The following is an 11,911-nucleotide window of genomic DNA, read 5'->3' as shown; positions in this document are numbered from 1 at the left end:
CTATGTGATGTTTGAGTCTGGCGTACTAGCCAAGTGGCTGCCTGTATCGGGTGATATACCCGGACACCTTTAGTAAGGGGTTGTTTGGTTTGTCACTAAGATTGCCAAATGTTGCCACACCTGAGGTTAGGCAGGTTTGACCAACTTAGGTTAGTGTTTGATTCAAGCCACACCTTAGACAAGTCACACTAGGGCCCCACATGACATACATATAAAAAATGTGGCAAGGTTTCCTTAGGCTTGCCAACTTGTGACTCTTATTTGGCAAGCTTGGCAAAAATGTGTGGCAAAGTATGGCCATGCAAGGCCTAGAATCAAACAACCCCTAAAAGTAATAAAGCTACCCAAATAATAACGCCAACACGTGTGGCACGAAGCAATTCTGCCCACATGTTTTTTGATGGCAACTTTAGTTACAAGAGGATGACAACTTTAGTTGTGAAGTATTGCAACTTTCTATTTAGATGACAAGTTGATTTTTTTTGAATTTTTTTTCGAATGACAATTTTCGTGTAGAAAACATGTGGATAGTGTTACTACATGCCACACGTGACATATGAAGCTATGCTTTGCCTTAAAAAAAATCAAGCAGGTGCCCTTCCCTTTCAGTTTGCTCGTGGATCCCACCTCCAACCCCGCGTCGCCCACCGGTCAAGCCGGTCTCCCTCCGTTCCCCACACCGGCGACGTCCGGTCTCGCTTCCCTTCGTGCGTTCGCTCGACTCGTCGTCTCCGTTTCGTTTGGTTTCGTTGGGTTGGACTCCATTTGTCGCACACAAAACCAAAAATTATTAGAGGCGACGAAGAAGGGTGCGAACCCGCCGCCGTTCCGGGTTCCGATTAGATAGAGCTGTCGCGCCGCCGATCCCGTCGCCCCGCCGCGCCGAGGTGAGCAGCTCGACTTCCGATTCGGCTCCAACTGCTAGGGTTTGGTCCCCGTATACAGTAGCAAGGCCATGGGCTCACATACCGAGGTTTGGGTGTCCTGATTAGTTCGATCGATGGGGTTCTTGCTGTGGACTCGACCTGCGCAGTCTCGCGCTCTACGCGAGCTCCTCACAGGTCTCGACTAGCTCCCCGTACGCAGCGGGAAGTTAGGTCCACGTTAGCTGAATCGGCGAATTGTTCGTGATTCACATGTCTCTTCGCTGAGAGATGCGCGGAAGGTACCGTTGTAGTACTGGATTCGGTCTGTGATCAACCTTGTCGTTGCTTAATTCGGATCTGGTCCTTGGCTGCTCAAGGCGTAGAGCACAGTGGCTCAAATGGGTCCTATGCTGATGCTATGTTTTCAATCCTAGACCATTCTTCTATGTAGTATTAAGTGTTTGAACTTTGTGTTGTTGCAGCTTACAGTTTGTGCGTCATGGGGACTTCTTCAGGTGCGAATTTCCATCAACAGCCTCCGCCCCAGGGGATGCTGCCGCCTCGCCATGGTGCCCGGGCCCCTAGCCTGCAGACTTCCCTCTCATTGGCCTCGTCGGAACAGGTTGGCTCGCCTGAAATGCAGGAACCTGTGTCCAATTCTGACCAGGGCCATGACTCTGCCACCGAAAGTGCAAGTTCGAGGGAGACCTGGCCTGTAGAGCCGGAACATAGCAATGCTGCTGCTGCTAGTAGTGGCGGTGCTGTGAAAAAGGTGGAGATGGAAAAGGACATCAGAAATGGTATCCCCAAGTTGCAGGTTATTCGCGGAAGCTCCCGCATCGATAGGGTGTCACTGAGGGAGATTGCGCGGGAGAGAGTGGACCTAGTTGTCGAGAAAATGAAGGTAATGCCAGAGGAGCACCTGGAGGAGATTAAAAATGAGCTCAGGTCGATTCTGGAGGGGACAGGGGGCTCTCATCATATTGAGGAGTTTCTGTATCTGCAGAAGTTTGTCCAGGGCAGAGGTGATTTGACACCAACTATGCTTTCAATGGCCCATCATGTCCAACTGGAGATCCTCGTGGCAATCAAGACTGGAATCCAGGCGTTTTTGCACCCCAGCGTCACCATTCCCCAAAGCCACCTGGTGGAGGTCTTCTTGTATAAGAGGTGCCGGAACATTGCTTGCCAGAGTGCTCTCCCGGCTGAGGAATGCAGATGCAATGTATGTGCTAACAGAAATGGGTTTTGCAACCTTTGCATGTGCGTGATTTGCAACAAGTTTGATTTTGAGGTCAACACATGCCGATGGGTTGGGTGCGATTTCTGTTCCCATTGGACGCACACCGACTGTGCGATTCGTGTTGGCCAGATTGGGACAGGGCAATCAATTAAGAGCGGCACCGGTCATGCCGAAATGCTTTTTAGGTGCCAGGCTTGCCAGAAGACATCAGAATTATTCGGTTGGGTTAAGGATGTGTTTCAACAATGTGCTCCTGGTTGGGATAGGGATGCCTTAGTACGAGAGCTTGAGTTTGTTTGTAAGATATTTCGTCTAAGCGAAGACCCAAAAGGAAGAAATTTGTTCAGGAAATGTGCGAATCTGATTGAAAGATTGAGGAATAGTTCTCCTGATTCTGTCAATCCTAGGATGATACTGCATGCACTTCGAGGTTTGTGTACTTCTGTTGCTCCATCATTTTCTGATGCTATGTAGCCCTTATTTGATTATTTCTACTGTTTTTGGTAATCCTATTACCATTCACCACCCCTAATTCATTCATGTGCTTATGTTTTACCATCATATAGGTAGACGACAAAAATTGATCTAGACATTCAAATTATCCAATAAAATATATGTTTATTCATCAGCCATCTGTTGCTTTGTTGCACAAAGACATGTACTTCAAGAATCTGTTGGTTACTTGCTTCATTATTTAGTTTTCCATTGTATGTTATTGTATATCTTATGATTGAACCACCATAAGGAGTTAACTGCTTCAATAACGGTAAGGTGGGGTCAACTCAGCCAGAAAGCTGCAGCAAGTTGTTTAGTAACTGTTGGTTCTTGGTTGGTTTAACAAACTTGGTGATTTTTATCTTTCCTATGCCGATTGGTTTCAATGAACTGTGTGCCGGTTTTGGTTGACATTTTATTGGAGAAAGATTTTCTTTACCATCCAGAGCAACTATAATATGATCACAATGTTTGGTGCACAATGGCCAACCGTCGCTACCAAGCTACGGCTCAATTCATATATGTATATTTGTTAAAATGCGAATGCTTCAATATTTTATGCTATAGTCCATCTCATATTACTTGTATGTGTGCCCTTATAAAAATGGCAACTTATATACATGTCCCAAGAGTTTGTTGGGGGGTGACATGGTATGCAAACCCATATCTCCAAAGTTCTTTGAATGAACTGTGTGCTGGCTTTGGTTTTCTTTGGCATTTTGTTAAGAAAGGTTTTCTATGACATCCCGAGCAACTATGTTATGCTCATAATGTTTGGTGCACAATCTTGTTTGGGACTTGTTAACAAATCTGCAAACTGTAACTCGAAAGGCACATACTAAAGAGCAATAACGTCATCCTGCACACCAGCGCGCACAAAAGAAGCATCAAGACCAATATGCTTGGTGAGCTCATGCTTCATAGGGTTGCACACAATACTTATAGCACATGTATTGTCTGACAATAGTGTAGTAGGTGTAGTAACAGACACACCAAACTCCCGAAGTAACCATCGTAACCTAGTTACCTCTGCGGTCAAAAGAGTCATATCTCACAACTCAGCCTTTGCACTCGAACAGGAACTGGAACTTATTTCTTCATCTTCCAAGCAATTAGAGAACCACCAAGGTAAACACAGTAAGCAGAAAGTGAACGGAGATCCGAGAGATCACTAGTCCACGTAGCATTTGAATAGGCCTGAACCTCTAAGGAACTGGAGTGAGGAAAGAACAGACAGTGAGAAATCGTGCCACAAAGATATGAGAGAACACGGAGAAGGTGACTAACCAAAGTGGTAGCAAAAACAAACTGACTCAAGATATGGACATGATAGGAGGTATCCGATGAGTGACAGCTGGATAGACAAGTCTCCAAACAAGATGGCGATAACGTGTCATATCAGGCAAGGGGTCACCATCAAAAGCACAGAAGTGAACATTGAGCTCCATGGGAGTCTCAGCAGTGCGCTCATCAGTAAGAGCAGCACGAGCAAGGAGATCCTGGATATACTTTTCTTGGGAACTAAAAAAAGCCATCAAAGGTAGCAGAGACCTCAATCCCAATAAAGCAACGAAGAGGGCCAAAGATCAAACATAAGAAACTGCTCACTAAGACTTGCCTTCACAAAGGCAATATTCTCAGGGTCATCACCAGTGATGATCATGTCGTCAACATATAGAAGGAGAAGAGTCCGACCATGAGTAGGAAGGTGGACAAACAGTGCATTATCATGAGCACTTGCTAAAAAACCAGTGGCGGTCACCATAGAGGCAAAACGCTCAAACCAGGCATGAGGGGCTTGCTTAAGGCCATAGAGAGAGTGACGAAGACGGCAGGCCATGCCGTTAGGAACAAAATACCTAGGTGGTGCCTGCATGTAAATCTCCTCACACAATTCACCATTAAGAAAGGCATTCTTAACATCAAGCTGAGACACATACTGGTGGCAAACAGAGGCCACAACAAGAAGTGGTCTTATGGGCCACATGAGCAGAAGTCTAGTCATAATCACTCGTGGTATTTGCATGGAAGATGCCATGGGATGGCTAAGAGAGGTGAGAGCAAGGCTACGGTGGAGATCCGGGACTGGATTGGGCAACAACACACGGTGATATACCCAGGTTCGGGGCCCTCGCGCGGAGGTAACACCCCTACTCCTGCATGTCTAATTTATATGGAGTGTATATGGTGGTACATGGTTGCTCCTTGAGCTGTTTGGGTTCCATGGAGAAAGTCTCCCTGTGAGCCTCTAGTTGGCTGCTTCTAGCTAGAGGAGATTGACCGGGAAGGAGAAAAATTGAGCGTGCGTGAGCCCTTGCCATGGGAGGCTCCCTGGTGCACCTTATAAACTGGTGCCCAGGGGACAAGGGATGGCCTAGGCAGCCTAACAAATACTATTTGAGATGACACATGCTCGTACGTACAGTGTTTGCTATTCATCGATAGTGCTCCATTGTAGAGCATGGCCGTATCGTCCGCGCAGGTCTGACGGGACGTGGCAGTTGACTTCAGGCAGTTGGCCGGCTGGAGCAGCAGGCCAAGCCAGGCGAGCCGCCAGCTCGACTCGCTGATTCGGGACTACCGGGGTCATCCCCCCCTCCCCCCGACAATCACGACCATGCTCCTGCTGAAAGCCACGAGCCACAAGAGGAGCTTTATAGCAGTCAAGAGAACCATCGAACCGAGTCTTAACCTTGTAGACCAACTTACAAGTGGTGAGATGAACACGCGGAGGAAGAGAAACAAGATCCCACGTGTCGGTGCTCTCAAGAGTAGCAATCTCCTCGGCCATCGCAAGCTGCCATTCGGGATGATGAACAACATCACAATAAGAAGTCGGCCCAAGCACAATAGTGCCAGAAAAATCATAGCGGTCAACAGGCGGAAGCGGGCGATGACGTAAGTCATAAGTATGCTGAGACAAGGAAGATGGCACACCAGAAGTAGACTCATCGACAACACGTGGACGACGGGTATAATAATGAGGAAAAGAAGGAACAATACTAGGAGGAATCCCCGGGATAGACTAAGGTGATGGAGACGGGGAAGGCATTGGGGATGGTGGTGCAAAATCCTAGGATATGCGAGGTGAGGAAACCATAGGACATGGTGGCACCGGATCTGCAACAATCGGAGAAGCATGAGCAGTGAGATGGGTGGACAAGGGCTCAACAGGAGCGATAGGCGTGTCAAGAAAAGTGAGGAAAGATATATCCTCGAGTGAAAAGGTTGAGGCAGATGGATGCTGGTAGAAGGGACAAGACCCAATGAATGTCACTTCTCGAAAAATACGCATTCGACTATTGACATGATCCCAACAACAATAACCCTTATGCTCATCACTCTATCCTAAGAAGACACTTGATAGATTGAGCGGTCAGTTTGGTGTGTTTACGGAGGGGCAAGAAGAACATAGCAAACTAGAAAAGTGAGGAAAGATATATCCTCGGGTGAAAAGGTTGAGGAAGATGGATGCTGGTAGAAGGGACAAGACCCAATGAAAGTCACATCTCGAAAAATACGCATTCGATGATTGACATGATCCCAACAACGGTAACCCTTGTGCTCATCACCCTATCCTAAGAAGACACACTCGATAGATTGAGCGGTCAGTTTGGTGCATTTAAGGGGGGGGGGGCAAGAAGAACATAGCGAACACAACCAAACAAACGGAGCGCCGAATAATCTGGAGAACGATAAAAAAGACGCTCGAAAGGAATGCAACCCTGCAGAGTAGAGGATGGTTGAATGTTGCTGAGATATGTGGAAGTGGAGTCAGCCTCACTTTCCAAAAGTGAGGCGGAAGAGAGGTGGCAATCATCAACACACAAGCCGTATCAAGAAGGCGACGATGCTTGCACTCAGCTACACCATTGACAAGAGAACTGAGCAAGAGTACCCTGCAGAACAAGGACTCCAAGCAATGTCTTGGAGATATACTCTCCAATAGAGTCAACACGGGACACATGAATAGGCGTAGAGAACTGAGTGTGAACCATGGCAGTAAAACACTTGTATATAAATATAACCTCACTACGAGAAGACATAAAATATATCCAGGTATGTCAAGAGAAATCATCTATGAAGATAATATAGTAACGATGGTCTCCTTTCGAGGCAAAAGGAGCTAGACCCCATACATCAGAATGAACAAGGTTGAAAGGATGCCGAGGCACAATCTCATGAGGATAAGGTAACTGAACCTGTTCACCAAACCGACAACCCTTGCAGTCTAAAGACACACTGCCAGAGACAGGTTGGAGAAGACCACGTCGAACAAAGGATGAGAGCCGAGAGCCACACAAGTGACCAAGGCGATGATGCCACTGTTTAAAAGAGCTGGTAGACAGGCAACCGAGACGGAGAGACTGGCGGTGGTGGCAGTGAAGGATGTTAGGGGCCAGCTAGGGGTGGGCAGAAAAACAGAGAACCGAAGACCGGAGCCGAAAAACCCAGGACCGAAGCCGAAAAACCCGAGGACTGAAACTGCAGTTGTTTACTTGGTTGGCAAAAATAAGAAACTGAAATTACTTCGGTACGTTCGGTCATTGGACCAGGTTGACCGAATTCACCGAACTGACCGAAATATTGTACACAGCCCGTCAGTAAAGCCCAATAGCCCATGCATACGAAGCTTTTCTAGCCCTTCTCAATCGAAACAACACAGCCCCGTACCGCACCTTATCCCAAAATGAGCTACAGGCTTCACGCACGCATATCCAGCGCCGCCGCCTCCATTTGCCCGCCTCGCACAGTCCCAGCGGCGGCTGGCTGTTCCGATGGTCCATGGCCCCGACTCGGTGCGGCGGCAACTCCCATACTCCCACGCGGCGGCAGCCGAAGACTCACATGGTGCCCACTCGGCGACGGCGGCAGCGCCCATGGATCCCACATGACGGCGGGCGATGGCGTCATGGTTCGCATGCGGCAGCAAGCCAAGCACCGTCAGTCCTTGAAAGTCGGCGGTTATACCGAGGATTCCCACCACAATAGCTGATTGCTCGTTGTTTCTTTTGACTCCCGATTCCATTTTCTTTTTTGAGGATTGAATCCCAATTTCTTGCTCCATAACAAATATCTCAGTGCTCTTCGGTTGTAACTGAGGCCCGAACCGAATTATCGGTCCACCGAAGTCTCGGTCATTCATTTTTTGTAGGACCGAACGGTTAGTAAATTAAGGAAACCGAATTTTAGGATAACCCGAAGCACCGAACCGAACGGTTCGGTCTAACCTCGAATGCCCAGCCCTAGGGCCAGCATCTAGGAGAACACCAGTGTGATGATCCTGAACAAGACATGAGCCAAAGTTGAGAATGACCCTGTAATGAGTCAACAATCTGATCACCAAAAATGAGTTGCATGGTAAGTTGAGGAACATGAGCAACATGAAAAGACAAAGTGCTAAGAATACCTCGACCATTAACTAGGAGGGAGGTACCATTAGTAGCAAGAACACAAACAGGAGAATCGAGAGGTCGAATAGAGCACAGAGTGGATGAATCATGAGTCATATGAAAAGATGCTCCAGCATCAAGAATCCACAAAGATGTACCTGCCTGTGTAGAAGGTGGTCTCACAATTCCAGAAGAGTTGGTAGCAGAACCAACTGAACCTGTTGATGCAGAACCAGAAGATGCAGCTAGCAGGCATTGAAGTTGTGCAATCTCCTGCTCAGTCAGGGGCTCAACTATAGAGGTTGACGTTGGTGCGCCCAGAAATGGAGAGCCAGAGGCAATCAGCAGGTCACGAAGTCGCATAATCTCCTGCTCAACTGAAGTAGTCGACTTAGCAGCACTAGGAGAGGAGTTGCCACCAACGCCTGCTGCTAGATGAGGCCGTGTAGTATGACCAGTATCGTCTGCAGAAGCCCATGGAGAAGGCGAGGTTGCATCTAGACAAGCACCAAGTGCCAAGGGAAGGTGTGGGTGCGAGGCGTAGTTGATGGAGCGATATGCACCAACGCTGCTGTGGTTAGCTAGAGATACTTTTACCATCTTCAACCTTAGTCTTGATAGACATGAACACCATTACGAGGTGACCCATACATCAATACCTCTACCATGAGGACCTGAACCTGGGTAAACGCTTTGTGTGCAAGCATGATCTCTTCTGTACTTCCGGTCATGCGCACCACCCTTAGCCGTAGCATGATCTCTTCTGTACTTCCGGTCATGCGCACCACCCTATCGGCACCACCCTACCATGCGCTGGAATTTAACAAATTTCTAGCAAGCACATAGCTTTCTAGAGGCAAGGCTATGTGTATAAATTTCTAGCAAGCACATAGCTTTTTACAAGTGTATAAATTGGTTGGCTGAACTCTACATGTGTTTTGCCTGAGCTCAGTGTCAATTATGCCTACTTTATTCATTTTTTATGTCACATTTAAGTCAATTAGTCATCTGAGTCTCTTTATAACACAGTTGTCATCACTACTTGGTTTCCTTCCACAGTTACAAATTACAATAATCCCCAACAGGTCATAGTACCAAAATCTTTAGAAGTTCTAGCAAGTACATAGTTTTATACACTCTAGATGCTCCCTTTGTACATGTGTTTAAAGTTGGTTGGCTGGATTCTGCTTGTCCTTTGTCTGAGCTCAGTACTGATCATGCCTATTTTATTCATTTTGCATGTCACGATTAGTCATTCGAGTCTCTTAGTAACATGGTTGTTACCATTTGCAGTTCGCTTGGCTGCTTAGGAATGAACTGACTGATAAATGCTTTATTTTGGTATGCTTATGTTTTCACAGAGCTTGAGATGGATTCCCCTAAGAGCTCTGAAAATGAAGAATCGGGACGCTTGATCACTCCCCAGGAGGCATGTAATCGTATTGCAGAGGTAGTCCAAGAAGCTGTCAGAAAGATGGAGCTTGTTGCTGAAGAGAAAATGGGACTGTACAAAAAGGCTCGCACCGCTGTGGAGGCCTGTGACCGTGAGCTTGATGAGAAGGCCAGACAAGTTCAGGAGTTCAAGGCCGAGAGGCTGCGGAAGAAGCAGCAGGTGGAGGAGCTCGAGAGCATTGTTCGGTTGAAACAGGCCGAGGCTGAGATGTTCCAGCTCAAGGCAAGTGAGGCTCGCCAGGAGGCTGAGAGGCTCCAGAGCATCGCGCTTGCCAAATCTGAGAGGGCTGAGCAGGACTACGCTAGCCTCTACCTCAAGCGGCGCCTGGAGGAAGCGGAGGCAGAGAAGCAGTTTCTTTTTGAGAAAATAAAGCTTCAGGACGGCCATAGGCCCCCGCAGGCGAGCAGCAGCGTGCCTGCTGATTCCTCTCAGGCTCCCTCTCAGGCGTTGATGCTGTCCAAAATTCAGGACCTTCTCAAGAACGTTCGTACCATGCCGACAAAGTCGGAGGCGCATTCAAAATAAGAGCAGCAGGTGCACTTCAGATTTGGGATTACATGTTGTGTTATTGTGCTAATGTATGGTGACTTCTGTGTGATGTGTTAGGAGTATAATGGGCGGTGCCCCCCTTGGAAAATCGAATATTAATGTTGTTGGCGATATCGTGATATGATATACTCATGTAGGCTACATATTTTAATTTGGTTATTACTTTGAGTAAGTGATCTATTCGTTGTTAGAAGTTTGATGAAACTGATGAGAAATAGTTGGAAGGAAACAAACGCTGATAGATCTACTCACTGTTTTCTAAAATCACTAATTAAGGGTACCCTTGAAAAATTCACTCCCACCTTCTCTGGCTGCATGCGCAGGAGAGTTATCCTTCTTTTAGATTTGCTTTCTTTAAAACATTTTATTTCATGTGTCGCTTGTCGTAATTTGAGATTTTTTTGTAGACTTTTTTTTTAAAATGTTTTATCTTTGGGAACACGTGTCTAAATTATGAATATTTTTTATTGTTGGATTTCTTGCGTCGAGATCTTTGAAATTAGATCGTTAATAGGTTTTGATAAACTTTTTATTATGAAAAAATATAAAAATCTGAAATTAAAAAAGAAAACAAAGAAAAGAAAAAACCAAGAAAAGAAAAAGAAAAGGCGAACCAACATGTGGTTGGATGGTTAGAGGGATTGTGGTTCAAGTCCTGGTGCTCGCGTTATTCCTGCATTTATTTCAGGATTTCCGGTGATGCGCTTTGCGTGGGAGGAGACGTTCTCGTCGACGACGAGGTGCCTACGATGACTTCGTAAATCTTAAGATGATATGCCGACTCAGTCTCTCGAAGGTGCTCATAAAAGTAAAGTATGCATACGTGCATTCATAGGGATGGGTGTATGCGCGTATGTATGAGCGCATGCGTCTGTACCGTGTTAAAAAAACCTTAAAAAAACCAAAGCAAAACCTAGAAAACCAAACACCGAAAGCACAGTAGTGTTTTCACATTTTTTTTGAAAGCGGAGGCTATGCATTTTTTGTGTGTGGAAGTATAACTATGTTTTTCCTTTTGGGGAAGCATAATTCCACTTCCCGTGCTTTTTGGTTTTTTTGAAAGCATAAGTTATGCTTTCACACAAGGAAATAAAATAAAAATTTAAAACATTTTTTAGAAAACCATAGGAAAAACCGAGCGTAATCAGAAACCTAACCCCTCCCCCCTTGAAGACCCCGAAAAATGTGTGTACGAGTGGAAGTGTCCGTACCACTTATCGTTCCACTTGCCGTCGCCACCTCCTAATCGACTACTTCACCCCTATGCAATCGGATCAACGATCAGACACAGGCAACCACTAGAAACTCATCCAAAATGAAGAACCCTAGCCCGCGGAAGGATTACGGAGGGGGAATTGATTCAGGGACTCCGCCGCCGGATCACCACATCAAGAGGGCATCATCACCACCTGTCTTCATCATCACTATCCCACCTCCATCTTTTTGTAATATATTAGTCAACATTGATTCACCTTTGTATTATTTAGACATTATCGTCATGTTCATCATGATTCACTTCGCGATGTTTATGCCCTCGATGTGCGAGTAGTCTTCCTAGTTCTCGTGGATGGATGAACCCTAGTATGTTTACGATCAAATGATAATATGATTTAATATCCTCTATATATGTTTATGTTAATGATCTTATAGATGTTGGGTGAAGTCGATCATCCAACATATGGCTCCTTTGGACAGGAGGGTATTACTATTGATATGAAGGTGAGAAGCGGATGAATCATTGCAATTGGGGATAAGCAGAGATCACATTAGATGTGCCCATCGAGAAACCTTTAATTACCATTCGGTAAACCGGAGTGGGGTTGAATGGCAGTGGTGTATGGGATACGGGGCTGCTGCATGCATGGAAGTATTTGTACTTGGCTCCGCCCACTTGTTGAAACATATAAATCGG

The 11,911-nt window shown here is 46.3% G+C and overlaps 1 protein-coding gene across 1 annotated transcript; it reads left to right on the top strand.

Annotated features, from left to right (window-relative positions):
• Positions 1-637: 637 nt before the first annotated feature.
• LOC123102695 (OBERON-like protein) lies at positions 638-10,171 on the top strand. The gene is made up of 3 exons (XM_044524119.1): positions 638-887; positions 1,349-2,539; positions 9,359-10,171. The coding sequence occupies exons 2-3, from the start codon at positions 1,366-1,368 to the stop codon at positions 9,973-9,975; spliced, it is 1,791 nt and encodes a 596-aa protein (XP_044380054.1). The 5' UTR covers positions 638-887; positions 1,349-1,365; the 3' UTR covers positions 9,976-10,171.
• Positions 10,172-11,911: the final 1,740 nt, after the last annotated feature.

Source organism: Triticum aestivum, chromosome 5A (assembly GCF_018294505.1).
Source record: "Triticum aestivum cultivar Chinese Spring chromosome 5A, IWGSC CS RefSeq v2.1, whole genome shotgun sequence".
Taxonomy (NCBI): Eukaryota; Viridiplantae; Streptophyta; class Magnoliopsida; order Poales; family Poaceae; genus Triticum; species Triticum aestivum.
Note: the sequence above shows the minus strand (reverse complement) of the source record. Positions and strands in the feature narration are given on the sequence as shown.

Bases quoted from the DNA above. Each gene is read 5' to 3' on its own strand.
- LOC123102695 (XM_044524119.1), top strand. From the start codon at position 1,366: ATGGGGACTTCTTCAGGTGCGAATTTCCATCAACAGCCTCCGCCCCAG. The intron at 2,540-9,358 runs GTTTGTGTACTT...ATGTTTTCACAG, and splicing joins GATACTGCATGCACTTCGAG to AGCTTGAGATGGATTCCCCT.